The 20191-nt window shown below is 37.8% G+C and overlaps 1 protein-coding gene across 5 annotated transcripts in view; it reads right to left on the bottom strand.

Annotated features, from left to right (window-relative positions):
* Positions 1–20191, bottom strand: part of akap6 (A kinase (PRKA) anchor protein 6) — a 164292-nt gene that overhangs the window by 52761 nt on the left and 91340 nt on the right. For all 5 annotated transcript variants that reach the window (XM_077238906.1, XM_077238908.1, XM_077238907.1 and 2 more), the window contains 2 exons: positions 10223–10356; positions 5997–6117 (listed from right to left, as the gene is read on the bottom strand). In XM_077238906.1, coding sequence (XP_077095021.1) covers positions 5997–6117; positions 10223–10356 — 255 coding nt within the window. The remainder of the gene's footprint in view (positions 1–5996; positions 6118–10222; positions 10357–20191) is intronic.

Genomic DNA, 20191 nt, shown 5'->3' with positions numbered 1-20191 from the left:
AACAGGCGATCCACACTCCAATCCAGAAGGGGGCTCGCACGGTAATGCAACGCTGTTTGCTAACCACCGCAACATGAAAAAGCACAGAATGATAGGAACAGACGATCTATGCATAGATATGTTTATGTGCAATCTCTCAACAAGCCTTTCAAACGCAGAAATACATCAATAAAACAGCTTGAGAATAATATCTCACATAGCATTTACCTCAGGCAAGTCATTAAATGTCCACAGCATGTAAGTTCACTAGAGAAATGAACTTTAGAGGTGAGCATTTCACTAAATATATGCACTATATTCATTTTATTTACTTTACTAGTAATATACAGTAACTGTGTTAATGATCATATTCCAAAAAATGTTAGTGCAAAACCTGCCTTATGTGCAATTTACATGTTTTTATTTATTTATTTGATTATATCTCAAAATAAATATCAAATGAATTATTATAGTGGAGAGATTAAACAAAAAAAAAGAGCTTTTTTGGCAGCATACACTTAATATGATTTTGGTGCACACAGGGATAAAAAGTATCCCATGTGTAAAATGAAATACTCTGCTGTATCTTTAATGTTGTGGGCCTAATTTTCTGCCAGAGGTCCTGGACATCTTTTTCAGATACATGGCATCATTGATTGAATTAAATACCAACACATAAACAAATCAAAACCTGACAGCCTGAGCTAGAAATCTTATAATGGGCCATGTTTGGATCTTCCAACAGGACAGTGATCCAAAAACAAACATCAAAATCAAAACTGTCACTGTCACTGTCACTGTCACTGTCATAACGTGTCTAGTAGAGATCAAGGGGAGGTGGTAGACAGGCTCAGGACTCAGATATCATCCAAAGAGGATTTTTATTAAATGCCAGTGGAGAAGTAGGGGTGTACATAGTCACAATGATGTGTCAAAGAGGGAAAAAAAAATTATGAAATTAAACCAAAAATAAATATATTTACAAAAATAAACAAACACTGGAATCAGTGCTAACTTTGAGGTATCAACAACCGAAAGGAAAACAAATTGCTACAGGCAGCAAAATCTTCATGGGTACATTCAGCCATATAACCCCTTCATTTACCTCCTAAGGTCCGGTTTAGACTGTCTTAAATAGCCTAGGACAGGCTCATTACACCCAAGACCGTACCAACTGCAGGAGGATCAATATCAAAAACTTTGTAGCCTAAATATAGGACCATTTAACTTCAAAAAATAAACAAAATAAACTCATTCGGCAACGTAAACTAAATGTAAACGCCATAAGACATTTACCCATACCTACATCACCAAGGGTTAAGTTCCCTACCCTATTAATAAGAATGGTTTAACCCAACACAAGAAAAAGGGAAGCTGTGATCCCTTTGAGGAGTCACAGGAACAGGATATGGTGAGTAGATAGCATGTGGGGTAACTGTTTGCCATGTGGGGATAAATACAGATTTGAAATAATAAATAACAAAAATACATCACTAACTTGTCTCTGTGTGGTTAATGGGAAAAAAAATACATCAAAGGGCAACTATAGTAGACATAACACGTTGGATGACCGCTGATATGTGCACCTATCTGCAATCAACTCAAACAGCATATCTTAAACTTATTATAAATGCATGTTATAGAATAATGAACCAGATTAAACAATTATATCATAGACCTAATAAACTGTACCATAGTCAACAGAAGCACAAAACCATAAATAACAAATGTAAAGAAACATAAGCCCACAAACAGTTTATAAAGACTTCACATGCTGTCATTATCGCCGTAGTGATGACGTCACCCGTCATCATAGTCACTGAGCACAAAATCAAGCATCTGCAATGGCCATCCCAGTCCCTGACCTGAACCCTATAGAAAATGAGTGGTCTGAACTGAAGAGAAGAAGCGCCAACATGGATCTGGGAATATGAAGGATCTGGAGAGATTCTGTATAGAGGAATGGTCTCTGATCTCCTGTCAGGTGTTCTCCAAACTCATCAAGCATTATAGGAGAAAACTCAGAGCTGTTATTGCATTTGATATGTTCTGGCAGATTCTACAGCTTCGAACAAACGGATTTGTTTTTGATTTCACATGCATAAAGAAGAGTAACAATGCCTCATAATCCTCAGCACTCAAAGGTACAGCGTGAACGAACAAACCAGTAAGAAAGGAATACATCTGCAGGGCAGCGTGCACAAGAGAACAAGTACGGTCTGGCTGAGCCGAGCTTTGATCAGCAAGCGCATTAGAGCGTGTTAGATTAGACTAAGATCTATTCAGCATGTCAGTGTGCGTTTAAGAACAGAACACATACACATACACATACACATACACACTGGCACACGCACACTGATGCTTCCAGCGCAGGAGCGGTTAACAAACTAACGTCTGATTGATGCCTGACATGGAGCAAACAAAAGATGAGCAAACTACAGGTTAATTGGTTGACAGTGCTAAAAACACATCAATGGTTGTTTTATGAAAGGAACAGACAACAATGGCAGCTATTTTGGTCAAACTACGATTTTTTTTGTAACAAGTCAGCAATTTCTGAGACAAATGGTCAGTTGAGTTGCATTTCGAAGGTTATGTACAGACATGAATACTGTTGTATTGCTTAGTGAGGATTATAGGGTCCAATGAATCAAGTTGATACGAAGGATTGTCCACAGGTGTTTTACCTGTATTTTGAACTATGCATTGCATTGTATTGTGTTTTAAGGTTGAGGGACATGTCCGTAAACATAACGGAAAATGTACTGGTCATTTTCTACAAGGACATTATCTATTTTTAACTGATTTTTTTCTTACAATGTATGCTATGATACTAATTATATTTACATATATATATATATATATATATATATATATATATAATTAGTTGTATATATATACACACACATACATACATAATAAATTCTCCATTTGTTCAGACTAATAAAGGTTTAGATGCCTTCTCATATTCTATGCAGTGAGCTCTGAATGTACTGTATACTGCACATTTTGATAAACGTAGCAGGTCATATACGTTTTTCACGTATACAGATACAAGTATAAAGCAAAAATAGTGTGCTACTATGCTGAACATACTCTAAGACTAAGAAAGAGCAGAAAACAGGCGGATCTTTCCTCAGTTTCTTCTTACTATAAGATATGACAAATGGCGGGGTCAGTGTGCCCGATGAGCGCGAAGATTAGTTCTGACCTTGAACACGACCTCTGCGGGTTTGGAGAGGAGAGAGGAGGAACAGGAAGAGGGGGCCGCCGGAGTGCCGTTATTTCTCTCGTCATTAGGGGTTGTTTCCAGTCCGAGACTGAGGGGGGTGGAGGGGGGTTATTAATTTCATTTCTTTATGATTCACAATCTGCTCTTTTGAAATATGCCATATGCCCGGAGCAATCTGAGGATGACAAGTGTCGGAATCAGTCCGGTAAAGAAAGCCTAAATGAGGCTGATTTACGATCCCTGCCTCCCGGCAAATCTGGCTTTCTGCCTCCCCCTCTTTTTTTCCCCCTTACAATAAACTTCCCCAGCATGGGCAAACAGCACGCCGTCCCGGCCCTGGCTTGGTCTACACGTGTACCCCTCTCCCGATCAATCCCACATAGAGGGCTGATAACGCGTCACAGGAGAACCCCGCAAAAAAAAGCTGATAAGGAACATGGAGGCCCAGTACATATTTATTAGGGCGGGTGGGCATGCAATCAATACGAAGGAGCAAAATCAGTTTGTTTTAATCATGAACAAACATATTGACCTAACACAATACAGGCCACTTTATCTGGGACTAATAAAAATTCATGGACTGTAAACAAGGTGAGGTACTATCTCTGCTCTGCACTCTTTCTATTTCCCTCTCTCATTCCTCTGAAATGAACTTTTTACTGAAATGTGTTAAAATGACAAAGTGAGTCTGGCTGTAGAAAGTGTGACATGATGACAGAGATTGAAATGGAAGACAATCTAATCGCCGACTCGCAGTATTGTAATATTCAGCCGTAGTTTTGCTAAATTGGTTTAAGAGAATCAAAAGTCAAGGCTCATTTGAAATATTACTGATAAACCTATAATTTAACATTTTGCATTATATGCTCAGAGTTCAAGATAAGAAAGAACAAATTTAAATTATACATGATTTAGCAGACCATTTCTTATTCAAAGTGTCTAACAGTACACGTTTAGCTACAGGGACTGACTCCTTGGAGCAAACTGCGGGGTTAACACCAATTTTTCACGAAGAAGCAATCCAGAGTGAACCGCAAGCGACGTGAACAATCTCAGCCAATCAGATCATTTTTGATATGCAGAGAACTATTTTTGGTCCAATGAGTTTTAATGGTGGGTGGAGTAATTAAGCCTCTAAAAAATGCCTGACATGCCACAACTGCAAGAACATGGGATCTTGGGAATCTTAACAAAATAAAAATATATAAATCATCAAAAACTGTTTTGAGCACCAAATAAGCATATAAGAACGATGATCATTTTGATCATGTGACACTGAAGACAGAAGCAATCACAGGAATAAATACCATTTTTTAAATATATTCAAATAGAAAAGTTCCTTTAAATCATAATAGTATTTCACAATATTGCTGTTTTGATCAAATAAATGCAGCCTTGATGAGTATAAGAGAACTTTTTTAAAACATTTAATTATTCCAAACTTTTGACCGGTAGTGTACAACCTTTGTGTTACCAGCCTGGATCTTTAACCACCGAGCCACCTCATCGCACTTGCCATTTCCCGGGGATATCACCAAAAAACGACCTTTTACTCACCAAACCAGTGTGACTTACTTTCTTCTGTTGAACACAATTTTTATTTTACTTTTTTTGACATGATCAAAAATGGGAAATGCAGTCCAAAAAACAAAAACATAAAAGTACCATAAGTAGTCCAAATTGTTCTAACCTATATCCAGACTATAGAATACAACTGTATTGCAATATATCAATGTCAATCCAGATGCATCTCATCTAGATGAGACCACTGAGCTGAATCCAAGCATAAATGAGCTTAACTTCACTGTTTTTAGGAGATACATGATACTTTCAAGTTATTTTTAAGGTGCTTTTTGTCATTTTTGCAGCTAGATATGCTAGGACACAGTGTAAAAGTCTTGCCCGAGAGCACAATGGTGATAAGCCATGAAATTCCACCTCAAGCTTTAAACTTTAAGTTAGAGAGAGCGCAATTCCAAAAAAGTGGAAAGTTCAGCGCGTGATCTACTATCGACACGCAAAATAAAGAACACCGACGCAGTCAGATCATTTCCATCATGACCAACGCAATCAACCATGTAGCGTCTGGTTTAAGATGTGCTTTTTTGGGGCGGTAAATAACGCCGTAAACACCAGTAAATTGACGAGCGCAAACCTTAGTAAATCACCTTGCATGATTAATTTAAATACTCTCCTCTTTTTAACGCCAAAAGAGGGTTTGCACTCGCGCAAGCTGTTAGTAAATCTGTCCCCAGTTGTTAACCAGTAAGACACCTCATCCCACTTGCCATTTTCCTCCAAATTTGAAATAGTTCAACCAAAAATTTTAATTCTGTCATCATTTACTCACCCTCATGTTGTCCCAATTTAATATGACTTTCTTTCCTCGGTTGAACAGTTATTTTGCTTAACATAATCTTCCTTATATTGTGAGTACTTCATACTTTATGCAACACATTCTGATGAGTGCTTCATTTAACATTTTTACTTAACTTTTGTTCTGTTTCTGACATGGATCAGTCAGAAGACTTCGCAATCTTCTGCAAAAAGTACATTTATGATATTTTTAACGTGGCGTTTGTCAAGCTTGACATACCTAGTTAAAAAAGAGCACTCAGGGCATTCTGCAAAATACCTTCCTTTGTGCCCCATGGAAGTACGACAGTCATATGGGTCTGGAATAACATTCCAGTAAATAATTCATGTAGTGCATAGCACATACGATTTATATCAAGTCATCGAGTCGACTGTAGTTAGCAACTTTAAATGCAAAAGACCTGCTTACCTTATACAGGTGATGCTGCTGTTCCTCTGACATCATCAGGTCATGGCTGTCCGTCACTATGGATTCCATGTCCATCAGCCAATCCCAGAGCTCCTGGTACTCTGCCTCAAACTCTGATAGGCTGGATTGAAAAGAAGAAATATGAGACGGGCAGACAGAAGTTCACAGCTTCACCAGCTCAGGTGAGGTCTGGAGAGACGGTGTACAGACATATTTTACTGGGTGAATATTTGACAAGCAGAGGTAATTACACTAGCCCGTTAGCGGGCGGTGCACCGAGGCGCAGTGCGTCGTGGGTATGTGAAGTGTGAAAAGAGTCCGGGAGCACGAGGGATCTTTAACCTGCGCTCTGAGTGACGGCTCGTGAGGCAGAGCGTCTTAATTAAACATGACTTCACCTCCCTCACGCTCAACGCTGCCGTCAGCTCAATGGTGAAGTGCATTAAACGTTTTTTTAACAGCACTAGGATGATTGTACGTGCATACGTTTACACCACAGCCGCACGCTCATTAAAGAACATCAACACACATGCACAAACAAACATATTAGCGTCTGAGCTTTGCTTAGATTTGCGCCTCAGCAGGAGGCCCGCATGTTTAGAAACATTAGTCAGAAAATTGTTTGGAATTTGCACAGCTTTCGAGCGCTTTGACAGTTCTTTCAAACTAGCGCCATTTCCCCCCTCCCGCTTTTACAAGCGCTCCTGTTGTCGCAGAAGAAGAAAAACTACAATTGAGATTACACAAATAACGATCAAACAAGGGTGCGAGAGAAAAATCAACATTTCTGTTTTATTTCAATTCAGAGCAGGCACAAAAGAAACAGGAAAGCGCTATGAAATTTCTACAAGGATAGTGCTGCAAATTAGCACTTCCAAGCAGGCGCTGATTAAACAAAGACATTGGGGAGTATGTGAAAATTTGAGCCGTGTTTGTACGCAAGACATTGATCAGAACAAAACGGCAAAGACAGCAAATTAGAAACAGTCAGACGTGTGCGGCGGAAGTTTGAAGACTCCCTCAGGCGCTGCGTTCTTCGACTGATATTAAAACTCAATATGCTGTTTGTGAGTTAAACAGCATCTTTCTGTATTCTTGCATACCGTATTGTTTTTCGTACTCTTTTTTTCTCTCTCACTAACATAAATCTAAATGCTTGTAAAACAAGCTCTCGGGGCATCCAAACAACATTAACAACAAATAACGAAAAACAAGTAGGAGAAAAAAAATGCAAGATCCATTTAGCAAACGTGCATCATGGGATATTGTTCTGTCAGCATCATTTTCTCCTGCTCGCTTTGGTTTGTGAGCAGAATGATTGTACGTCCTTTCCTCTGAAACAAGAACTCGTTTGAAGATTGAAACCTGCACTTGGGTGGATCTCACAAAAACGGGTCACCCCATAATCAAAAGAAACAAAATATATTTTATGGGGAAAAAAAATTAAGCTTAGTAATATTATTTTCATGATAATGCACATTTTCCTCTCACATTCTCATTACTGTAATTAATCTTGAAATTTAACTTTAACCTTTCCCATTATTATCATCAGTTATTGTAATTTCTTTAATACATACTGTTTGTTTAAGTTATAGTATAAATTGTTCATTATATCATAAAATGAAACAATGGTATTATATACACATTTTTATATTATATAGTACTAAATATCATATACATACATTATATATATATATATATATATATATATATATATATATATGTGTGTGTGTGTGTGTGTGTGTATATATATAGGTCTGTGCATGATATAATACATATAATATACAACACTACAGAATATAATAAACGAGATGTATATATATTACAAATGTATGTATGTATGTATATATATATATATAGTCACATTAGTACTATATAATAATAATAATAAAAGTAGGGGCGAAAAATGTGCATGCAAATAATGCCCCGATACAAACTATTTTTATGTTATAAATAAGCTTTACTTTCAATTAAAGTACATATAAAGATACAATTAAGTTTTTTTATTGCTATTGTTCTCCAAAACTTTCATTTCCAATATGCTCTCTAGATGAGAACGTTCCTTTCCTCTAATACCCTTTCTTCTGACTAGCAATAGCAACTAGCAAATCAAAGTTCACAGCTGCAAAGCCAACTAAAAGCTATTGGGTTTTAAAAAAGGGATGAGGATTTCAATATTTATAAATTTACTTTAGCAATTTAAGATATAGTGCTATTTCAAAAAAAAAAACTTTTCAGTCTGTTTAAGCAAAATACAATGTCTCATTCCTTTCTATTGCTTTTTTGAAACTTGAACGGTTTTGTGAGATTCATCCACCTGTTCTTCAGAGCTCGCTCTGCTCATGGAGCGATTTGGTTGACACGCATTAGCTGTCAGCCACTTGAAACCGACTCCTCCGGGTCAGCATAGCACTGACACTCCTGTGCGACAGAAATGGATGCCTCTCCATCTTTCTATCTTTTCAAATCCGTTTAACGTCAACGTGCCCCCCACTCAGCACTGCCGCCCCCTTTCTAAGAGGGGGGAGGTTGTCTAATTCATCACAGTTCACCCTGAGCCTCACAGGGAAAGGTTGGCCGGCTGTATTGACACCCCTCACATCTCATACGAAGTGACAGTTTTATAGAAAGAGCACTTTAATTTATGGTGCTAATCCCTGGCGCCTAATGCGGGGACTCAACATCTCCTTTTCACCGCTGTCTGTTGTGTTTCTCTTCTTGAGAGGGCTTTTGATTTCTGAATGGCAGGCGTCCAGTTTCTATCAGGTGCGAGGGGATGCTGGGAGATGCGGCGGTGGGCGGCAGTCCTTGATGAGGCCGGCGAGCTGGAGAGAGGCACCGGAGGCCATCGAATTCGACAGCGCCTCCCCTAAGACATGTTTCCATGTAAAGGTAAGGGCCAAAGAGTCAAAACAATGAATCCTTGAGCAGGCAGCTCATCATTAAAATTCAAAGGCTTATTATGGGTTTTTTTACTGCAAAATAAATCATTACGACGAGAAGCTTAAAAGGATTAAAACGATGTTTGATTCAAAGCCAAGGCAAGGAGTCCGGTCCGGACTCTGCCGTTAACACTCGGGACTTTACTGGATCAGGGGAGAGGGGGAGAGGAAGGGAGAGAGGGAGAGAGAGAGAGAGAGAGAGAGAGAGAGAGAGAGAGAGAGAGAGAGAGAGAGAGAGAGAGAGAGAGAGAGAGCGAGAGAGAGAGAGAGAGAGAGGGTATAGAGGACTAATGGACCACAAATAAAAGGATTAGTCATTTTAGGAGAGAAAAAAAAAGATAATGCAAGTCTGTAATCACAACCATTAAGTGGCATTAGAGAAAGGTTGCATCAAGTCCTTAAAATAAACCTTATCTACAGTATTGATAAAAAGGAAAAAGGTTTTTAAACAAAACAAAACGAAAAAAAATGTACCCTAGGAAGTTTTTGGTGTTCTGATCATAACACTCATGGAAACTCTTAAGAGAAGGATTTGCAACGCTTTACACAAGAAAACAATATCGGTCACACAAATACGGCTCCAAAGGGCATAGAAAACTTGGATTCCAAAAACGTAATACAGATGAATGTAGTTACTGAAGAAAATGTCATTAAAAATATTGCAAAGCATACACAATAATACCAATATTTCAATCAAAAAGTACTGCTGACTAAACTACAAATAATGCACTAACAAATGACTTTGGAGGAAAAAAGTAAAAACGCAAAACTCACATTGTGAATTTACAATAATACAATAATAATACAATCCTAAAAATTATATCATAAAAATAATAATTTATTGTTTAATAATGCTTATATATTTAAAAAAAGAAGAATATTTTCAGCGTATTGCACATTTGTGTCAGCTAAATGTTGTTGTTTTTTATTGGTAAAAGTATATCACATGATGAACATTAAAGGACATTTTCATCATCAAACGCTAAAGCATTAGACTATATTTTTACCTGCTCTCAAATGATTTAAAAATGACGATGAATGACACAATAATATAATACATGCACAATTTCAATTAATACTTCTCAGCATTTAATGCATTAATAATCATTTTCTAACTTTGTCTGCTTGAATGTTTTTTTTTTACTGAGCTAGTCACGGTGCATTCTGGGATTGCATTCTCCATGTAGGATACATGTAATGCTGCTTTAGAATATGACCAAAAAAATTTGCCATGTCAATTAAGCTGCTTGCTAAGTTTTGAGGAGTCACCTTTCTTCATCGTACCTGTTGGACTTGGACATCAGGGTGAAGTCGACACTTCTGCTGTAGGAGCAGTACTGTTGGTTCTTTAGTTTCACTGTCATCTGATCCAGAACATCCTTCTGAGCCTCCCGGTAGCTCTGTCGGACCTCCACTTGCTGACACCAAAACAAAGGGAGAGAAAGAACAGATATAATCTCAGCAACCTCTATGAAAACAATTACCTCAATGTCATTGATCCAACTTCAAGAAGTATTAAAAAACAATAAGCTATTAGAACTTGCTAAACTATTAAACTAATTGAGACAGCATTTAGCTGAATCAATACGGCAACAATAAAGAGAGATGCTTGAAACTGGCGTCCTTCCATAACAGAAAGGAGTGTGTTGGTTTTCAGCAGTGATTAGGAAGCACTTGTACATGCTTTTCAAATCAGATGGAAAAAATATGTATTTCTCCTCGGTGCTTGAGAAAATTGGCTACATTGGCTTGACGGAGATCAGTTATTGTGCAAAATATGAGGCGAGCCAATAAAATCTCCAACAGACGGCTTTGATTTTTTGCTCATTTCTCAACACTTTATGAAGCGCGCCGGCTTCGCATTCTCCACCGAGTGCCCGACGCCTGCTCGGCAGATGCCTCTGGAAAGGTCAGACGATTCCATGAATGTTAACTGCTCCTCAATCAAAGCTACCCTTGATAATAAACAAGAAAATCAACAGAAAGATGTGTCGCTTTTTCATTCCATTTATTGGGCGTGCATCAAACGCCGGGGCTCGGGCGCTTTGCTCATTTGGGAGGAATGAAATGAACCTAACTAGGAGCCCTAGAAAATTAGCGGTGCAAACGCGCCGACTTCTCCTCTCCCTCCTCGGAGGAATTTGCTTTCATTTGCCTTCATTTTTGATTCACTCGGCTGGCTCGCCGATGCCATGTCAGGATCCTAATTACTCAATCCCACCGGAGCGGCTTACACACACAATAATAACCGATGCCCACCTCCGACAAAAGCAATTTCTCCGAGCCACCTTGAGTCTAAGGACGGTTCGGCCCAGCACGCCACTTCGGTTTCGAGTCGAGGACATTGTAGTGATAGAGATTTGCCTCTCTTGTGGCTTGCAGGGCTGGTTGTGGGTAACATGCATTTGCATTGATCTCACTCCCCTACTGCAAAACCCACCAGAATTACCCATCTGTATTAAAAACACAGAGCTGAAATGTATTAGTAATCTATAAATGCATACGTCTGAGCTTGTGGAAGATGTGGCTCCCATGGGTGAATATGAAAAACATCAATATCATGCACATAAACCTACATTCATCAGCCATCCATGCAGCACTTGAAGGAGAAATCGGGCTATTGATGAGTGTGTCTCTTCGTGCCGAAATGTACGCAGAGCCTGTTCCCACAATGCAGAGCAATCAGTGTCTGAGATAAAGGCTAAGCTTTCATAATCTCAAGGCAGACAATGTCAACCAAAGAAAAACACATGTAAGCCTCTGACTTAAAAGCAAAGTGTCGCTTAATTAATTTTGCTATGGGCTGGAGTGCTCCACGTCGCCCACTGCGCTAACAACCAATCTCGGTTTCCCGTACGACCTCTTTACGAACACGTAGCCTCCCGCCGAAGTGGTAAATAACCCCCCTGATCCTGCACACTACGGTTAGGCTGGATTTTCCTGCTACTCTCCCCCCTCCTGTCCCGTTTAAAGATATTCTTATTCAGATATGCAGACTGAAGGGATTTGCGTCCCGTTTCTTATTTCAAACAGAATCATTCAAAAACCTCTCTCTAGTGCAGTCAAAAGAGGTCTTGCTTTAAACTGCTAATATGGCAGGAATCAATATAAATTCAATCATTTGATGAATGCGTACCGCCTTCCCTCAAGTGAAATCCAGACTAAGACGTCAGTAAAGTCTGCTGAATCGAGTCATTTTGGGCCATTTTGTTTACATGCCTGTGTCAGTTCGACGTCTTCTGGGACGCACCATGCATTTCCACCGTCAATCATGAGCTGAAACTGTGGCCATCATCGCTTCCTGTATCATGTCAGCGTATGTGCACCTCACATTATCAATATATGTATGCAAACTAAACAGCTGGTAGTAGTTTTAAAGCAAATGTCAAAAAGACTATGTTGCCTTGTTGTTTAAAAAATGCCTAAAAAAGTATACCAGATACCGATTGCCACAAAATAATAAATATACTCATTGACAAGACTAAAACTTACAACAACGTTCAAAAAAATGTTCAGCAAAGACAATTTAAATTGACCAAAAGCGACAGTAAAAACATTACTGTTATTGCAAATGTTTTCTATTTTAAATAAATCATGAAAAAACTATTACAATGGTTTCCACAAAAATATTAAGCAGCACAACTGTTTTCAACATTGATAATAATAAGAAATGTTTAATGTGACAATGAAATGAAGACGGATGTACGGTAATGGCTACCTAAAAATTTAGCTTTGCAATCAAATAAATCAATTTCGAAATATATTCAAATAGAAAACACTTATTTTAAATTGCAATAATATTTCAAAATTTTACTGTTTTTACTGTGTTTTTGATCTAAGAAATGCAGCATAGTTGAGAATAAAAGTATTTTTTCCAAAAACATTAATTCTATTCTGTTGCAACTCTCTGGAGATTGGTATGGCAATAGAGATTGGCATGGTAATGGATATGGCAATGTTAAAGGAGAACTCCGGCGCAAAATTAACCTGGGGTTTAATAACACATTGGTACAGAGTCGACTGTTCTCTGGAATTTGTTTTCATGATAATCGAGTGTAAGAGTTTTATCTCTAAAAACTGTTTAGCTTATAACGCTAGTATATGGGGCATATAATAAGTAAAAAGAGATCGCTAATTAATACCACTAACAAGGCTCAAAATAGCCCCACACTAACACGGTAGCTTAATGAGGGTCTCTACATACAAACCGAAGCACTGAGAACTTTGTGTGTACAGACAGTTTAATAATAATATTCTTTATAAAGACAGTACCATCTTTGGAAAACAGTCTCGACCAGTCGAACCACGAACGCTGTGCTACGTGATGAACTGTGACTTGGAATCTCACAGTTCAGCTCACTTAGCATGGCGTTAGTAAACCCATATACTAGCGTTATAAGCTAAACAGTTTTTAGAGATAAAACTCTTTACACTCGATTATCATGATAACAAATCCCAGAGAACGGTCGACTCAGTACCAATGTGTTATTACACCCCAGGTTCATTTTGCGCCGAGTTCTCCTTTAATGTATTTGGCCTTGGCAGAATAGATCTGCTATGAGCAAGTACCGAGGCTACCGCGAATACATTCAAAGATATTGCTACCAAAAAAGTTAAAGACCTATCAGCCTCCACCATTCAGAGTTGCATGCCACAACTATCTAAAATCTAAACTAAAAAATCACAACTAAAACAAATCTTACAAACTCCACACTTTAGTGTATATAGTTAACCAAAGCTGCTGTGTATTACTCAATGTATGCAAATTTGAATGCTTGCTCATCTGAAACTTGCCACCACAAAGCAAGAACAGTTGCCAAAGTGTTGCTAAGGTGTTGCTTACTGGGTGAAGCCCCCCCTCTCTATGATTATCCTCCAATTGCATGGAAAAATAATACCACACTCTTCAGAACAAGATGCATGATATGAGGTGCCATCCATGTCTATAACACAAACAATCAAACAATAACCACAGCAAACAACACTAAATAATTCCTCTATTTAAAAAAAACGGAATTGTACCAAAGAGAAATAATAATGAGAACAAAAAAACTATCAATAATAGTAAAGTATTAAAGGCCCGTCAGGCAAAGCATGAACAAACCTGACTGATTTGCCTTCGTAAGCTAGACAGGACTGCTAAAAATCTGCAGATTGTGTTTAAAAAACATGCACTGGAAGAAAACAAATCACAGACATGATCGTCCTTGAGCTTTGAGGCACATGTGTTTCACATCGAACAGGAGAGCGAAATTCATCGGGATCAAATATAATCCAAACAAAATTGAGTAACGCTCCTCTGTTGCTTCACTGCAATGGAAAAAACAGAGAGAGAGAGAGAGAGAGAGAGAGAGAGAGAGAGAGAGAGAGAGAGAGAGAGAAATAGAGATGGGGATATATATATATATATATATATATATAGAGAGAGAGAGAGAGAGAGAGAGAGAGAGAGAGAGAGAGAGAGAGAGAGAGAGAGAGAGAGAGAGAGAGAGAGAGAATCATGTGACAGCAGGACAGAGTGTTATTGAAAGCAGCTGGAGAACGATATAAACTAACAAAGAGAAAAATGCTACTCTAGAGTGTGCAGTACAGAAAAAACCCCTGAAAAAAACCCCAGGTGAACTGCTGGACAGGGGTCGATGGATACCTCCTAAATTCTACATTTAAGCTATGTGACAAAACACAGGGGTCTCTCATTTCTTTATCATCTGCTCTGAATGCGAGGAGCGTTGCGGCGAGATTGAAAACGGTGGGAAGTCTCCCGCCATCCCGGCCCCCCAACGACCGGTGTTCAAAACAGCCAGAACATACATCGGCCTGTTTGAAATGTTTCCCATCAGGTTCATCCTGATGTTCAGAGGCAGGGTCCGAGGAGAGCGGCGCACACGCAGGCATGTTCGGAAAATAAATTCAGCCGAGAGTTGTGTGGGGTCGAGGCGGCAGCTGTAAATGGCAGAGGGTTCTATCAAAGCAGCTCATAAATTTACAAATACGCCAGCAAAGCTTTACCTTCACAAACTCTACACGTGGCCGGGGAAGGCCGTCATATATTGTGTAAAAATAGAAAACCAAATTCCCCAATTGTCATTTAAGAGGCTGTATTTCATTTGAGTGTTTTCATTCACAAGCAGGAAAAAGAATGTTCTGCTATTCCTGACAACTGGCCTTTTTTTCTTCAGCGTCTTACTCAGAAAAGTTACGACGGGAGATTATTTTTGAGGAGAGCGGGCCTCTGAGGAGCTGTAGAAGGCATGAAACTCATTTGGAAACTATTACTTTCAAATCACTAGTCATAAAGGCTGGATTTAATGTGTGGTGGGGTCTTCCGACATGAATCACGCAACTTTATGGCTCAAAATAATGGCGATTATACAGTGTTGTCAGACAGAAGTTGCTCTCGTTCATTCATGCTTATCAGTCTTTTGCAGCTAACCAGCTGCTGATACAACCACATTTATTTGCGGTTGTTTGACTGCTTGGTCAAATAAATTTGATTATGTATGCAATAAAAAACACAGGGGGGCATATTTCTATGGCTATCTACACTGTCGCTGGAATAGATGCCACCGTAGGTGCAAGATAAATTGGTTGTGCTTTATCAAACGAGCACTTGGCAACATACAAAATGTGGTACATTATTCAATTAAGATTCTTGAAGTTATGCTTTTCTAGACGCACGTAAATGCAAAGTACCTTTAAAGCAAGTCAGTTCACTCAGTGGCCAACTATAGAGCGCAACAGTTCACTTCAGGAAGTAAAATCACATTCATTTTCTCTACTGAGAATCTGAGAGAAACTAAGGCTGTTAAGTGATGGCATATTTTTCTGTGCAAGCTACAAGGAAAAATAATAATAATAATACATTAAAAATCATAATCATGTTTAAAAACTCTTCTGCTCACCAAGGATGCATTTGTTTGATCAGAAATACAGTAAAAAGAGTCTTATTACTATTATTAGAAATATTTTCTATTTTAATATATTTTAAAGTTAATTTATTCAGTCTTTAGTGTCCATTCTAATATGCTGCTGAGCTGCTGAAGAGACATTTCTTATTATTTTAAAAGCTGTGCGGTTTAATATTTTTGTGGAAAAAGTGATACTTTTTTCAGGATTCTCTGATGAATAGAAAGTTAAAAAAACAGGCATTTATTTTAAATAGAACTCATTTGTAACATAATAAATGTCTTTACTGTCAATTTTGATCAATTATGATACTGTACCATCATTTTTGATCTGATTATAAAATTAGCAAATTACACTAAAACAAGTTCAAAACCAGCATCAAACATAAAGGCGATTGGCTCTTTTACCTAAAAGGCAGGACTTCCCATCCTACAGCCACAATCCTGAGCACTCCACTTTCACCCCTTCATCTTTGTATGAGTGGTCGGTCTCATTCTCAGTTCGCCTTCTAGACATGCTCATATAGCATTGCCAATGGTCAGTGTCGCTCATGCTGCTGAAAATGAATGATTCCTGCTCGCAGTAAATCACTGTACAGGTATGTGTGAACGCCCCTGTATACTGTCTCTAGTAAATGTCAAATTTCTCCTAATGCACCATCATTTTTTAAGACAGCATTTTAAATATCTATTTTAAAAAAGCTCTCACTCTAAATCTAATTGATGAGGTCAGGATAAATTTTTAATTGGTAATAAGGGATGACTTACATTTAGCTTAAAGCAAAACAACGCCTATGACCTTGACAGGAAAGTGTGCATTTGTTCCCAAGGAACACACCAGGCCTTTACCTGCATATGTTGCCGTCTCTTTAAGAAATATCTTAGGCAGTTTAAAAGCTTTAGCTCCTGCAACATTTATCAGGGCGTGAAATTAGCAATTGCTAGGAGCCAAATTGCTGCTTCTTATTTAATGTTGTTGCTGAAAGGTGACATTTAATCGCTGATCCTTGATTCCATGAAGTCTAAGCACCCCAAGACACAAGGAGGAAAAGGCGCGGGGGTCTGAAACAATGTTCACGTTGTGGATTAGTCAGGCAGGGGGTCGTATTGATCGGGTGATCATTTTCAATCTAATAGAGACCATCTTCGCTTTAATATGGTCTTGCTTTGCTTTAGCTTTCTCATGCATGCTAAGCAATCGCACCAGGTGTGTGTCAAGAATGTCAAAGTCGATGCGGCCATCATGGACGGGTGATGGGAAACATCTGGGTCATTATACAAAAACAGGTTTGTGTCCCTCTCACAGTACATGTCTGTTATTATAGGCATTTCACGTCCACAAAATCCAATCCATCTTTGCCTGCTTCTTGCTGTATTAGCAAATTCGTAATGTTAAAAATCTAAATATAGGGTAGATCATAAACAGTTGTCAAATAAAACTGTAAAATGGTCAACTTTGTTACCATCAAGCATAATTATAGCGGTCCATAAAATATATAAAAGTCACACTGCAGTAATGTCTTTGCATTATGTAATACAATTTCAAACTGAGTGCAAGGGATGCACGATATATAAACCACCATATCCGTATCGGCCGATAAATGATAATATTTTATGTTAATAATGATAAATAGTGGATTTCCTTCAGTTGAGAGACTTCAGATGCACACTGTTCATCATGGTGGTTTTGAATTGCTTGAATTATGATTGAAATCACTTCAAAAATGGAAAATACAGTTTAATGCAACATGCACAGCACTATAATAATTATAACTGTGTGCTTGGGTCATGGCTTTTAATGGTGAGACTTTTGTTTTTGTAACCAGGCTCTCAAAATGTATATAAAAATTTGATTTAGATTTATCGGCCAATTATTGACTTTTAAATTAATATAATATAATATAATATAATATAATATAATATAATATAATATAATATAATATAATATAATATAATATAATATAATATAATATAATATAATATAATATAATATAATATAATATAATATAATTATTGGTTATCGCCGGTATCTGCCAAATTTTTCATATCGGTTGCATTTATTTTAAAAGATATATATTACAAGCAAAAATTTTCGATTTTTTTTTTTAAAGTTGATTAGTTAAAGGGGCATTCGGCAACTATTTCAACTTAATAAAATAGTTTAGAATTCATTTGGATGGTTTAATAACCTGTTCTGGAGAGAATGGTGACTTTCCCCGCTCCCCCCAACGTTCCCAGGCGGAAAACCAACCTTGCAACATGGGGACTAACTTCCCGGTAAGTTGGAAATAGGAAGTCTCGTGAGAAGCGAGAACGAGCGAGAAACACAAACTGCTTTACGGCAATTCGACATAAACACACAATTCGACATAAACAAACGCCCTCAATGTGTATGATGTACACCGATACCGATAACAACAACCGATAACAACAAATGCACATGAGCAGCGGTAGAAAGTGAGTTTTTTTACGACATTGTTGTGAAATATACGCCTCACAGCTGTAGGGGGAGCTCGTTGAGAAAGCATACGACAACAAAAATGAAAATCAGCGAAGAAATAGCCCCTTTAATGCCCCCTTTAACAGGGCTCACTGCTACACCAGTTCATTATAAGTCAATGCAAAAATTATGAAGTAAAGTTATAAAATTTCAGCATTTTTAAGTGTGACTCAAACATCTATTAGAATATATTCATTTGGAATCACATTGCATTATTTACACTTTATTAACACATTATAATCTGACACCATGTTTAAAATATTGTAAACATTTATTTCACCTTCACTTTTTCAAAATCACCTTTTCAACCGTTTCATAGAATAACCCGTTTAATAGACTGAGCATCACAGATAACACACGCTTACAAATACGACTATAACCAAAATATGCCAGTCCTCTCTGCAAATGCAGCTTTCAAATGAAAGCAGAATACAAAAAAAAGTGTTCGTTTAGTTTCAGTGCGACCTGATTCAAAAATCCCCTGACTTCAATTCCTCGACGCTTTTCAACAAAGCGAGACGGCATGCATCCACCGGCTTAGATGAAGATATTTTGAAAACTGAGCCAAGCGCTTCGGGCAGGTGTTACATGAGAATCCATTAATATAGGTAATTAACATTAGCCACCATTTTAATTAACATGCAAACTAATTAGGAAATAATTAAGTAACATAAAAAAAATCTTCAATTGAAATCGGAAGGAGACGGTATCGCGGCTACCTTGAAGAGGTTTCTTTTGAGGTTTGGGGAGTAGAAATGAGCTTTTTTAGGTGGGGGAGATATCGAGATGAAAGCAGGTTGTTTGTCAAAGTGGATTGTGGTCAAATGAAACTATAAACCACCAGTAAATCAGACTGATATCTAGAGGACAGATTGAACTCTACTCTGAGCTGAACAGACTGAACTCAAACACTGTGTCAGTGTACTGAAGTCATCAGAGGCACTGCCTACAGGCCTGCGTGTGTGTGTGTGTGTGTGTGTGTGTGTGTGTGTGTGAGAGAGGGGGGGGGGGGGGGGGGTTATGGCCCGGGTTCAATTAGAATTAGCACATACCAACCCTTACATTAAAAGTATTATATTATTACAATTCAAAATATCAATAAAAATATCAACCAATAAAAAACCCTGTAATTATAGAAGTAGAGGCAGGGTGCAGGTTACAAGTAGAATTATCACTTACCAACCCTTACATTAAAAGTATTATATTATTACAATTTAAAATATCTGTTTTCTATTTTAATATATTTCAAAATGTTATAAAAGGGTCAAAATCTGCTAAGGGGTAATAATGGAACAACAGTTTTAAAAAGGGATTTTCACTATTATTTACAGCAACTCTTGTATTTTTATGGGTTTAAATAAAATATTTTTGTTTTAAGAGACAATAAAAACAACTTTGTGCATCAAAGCCACTCCTTTCCTGATAAAAAAATTAACTTTATTTTCAAAAGTCTTCTGAATGTAAAATTCAAACATGAGTAACGTGATTTTTTTTTAATCCACGAAATAAACTTCATTCCATAAAATAAGTATTATGAACTACGCAAAAGCATTTTGAACATCTCCATGACGTTTTAAAATTACCCAAAAATCAAACATAGTTCACCTCTTACGCACATTATCACGTCGGTCAGAAACTTAGGCTAGCTGCCGGTTGGAATTTTAGAACTAAAAATATGGACAGTCATGGGCATCAATCCCTTCACTGAATACTTGTTGGCCAAGAAATAAATAATAGTCTCCATACGACCCATCTGCTTTCAAATCCACATCATTTGAACATCACGACATCGATGTCTGTCAAAAAAAAGAACTAACACACACAAAAGATGGTAGTATTTATGAGGAA

The sequence above is a fragment of the Siphateles boraxobius genome, unplaced genomic scaffold, assembly GCF_051911475.1.
Source record: "Siphateles boraxobius isolate OS27281-9 unplaced genomic scaffold, OSU_SipBor_1 22, whole genome shotgun sequence".
Classification (NCBI taxonomy): Eukaryota; Metazoa; Chordata; class Actinopteri; order Cypriniformes; family Leuciscidae; genus Siphateles; species Siphateles boraxobius.
The sequence above is the reverse complement of the archived record's forward strand: the minus strand, read 5'-3'. Positions and strand labels throughout refer to the sequence as shown.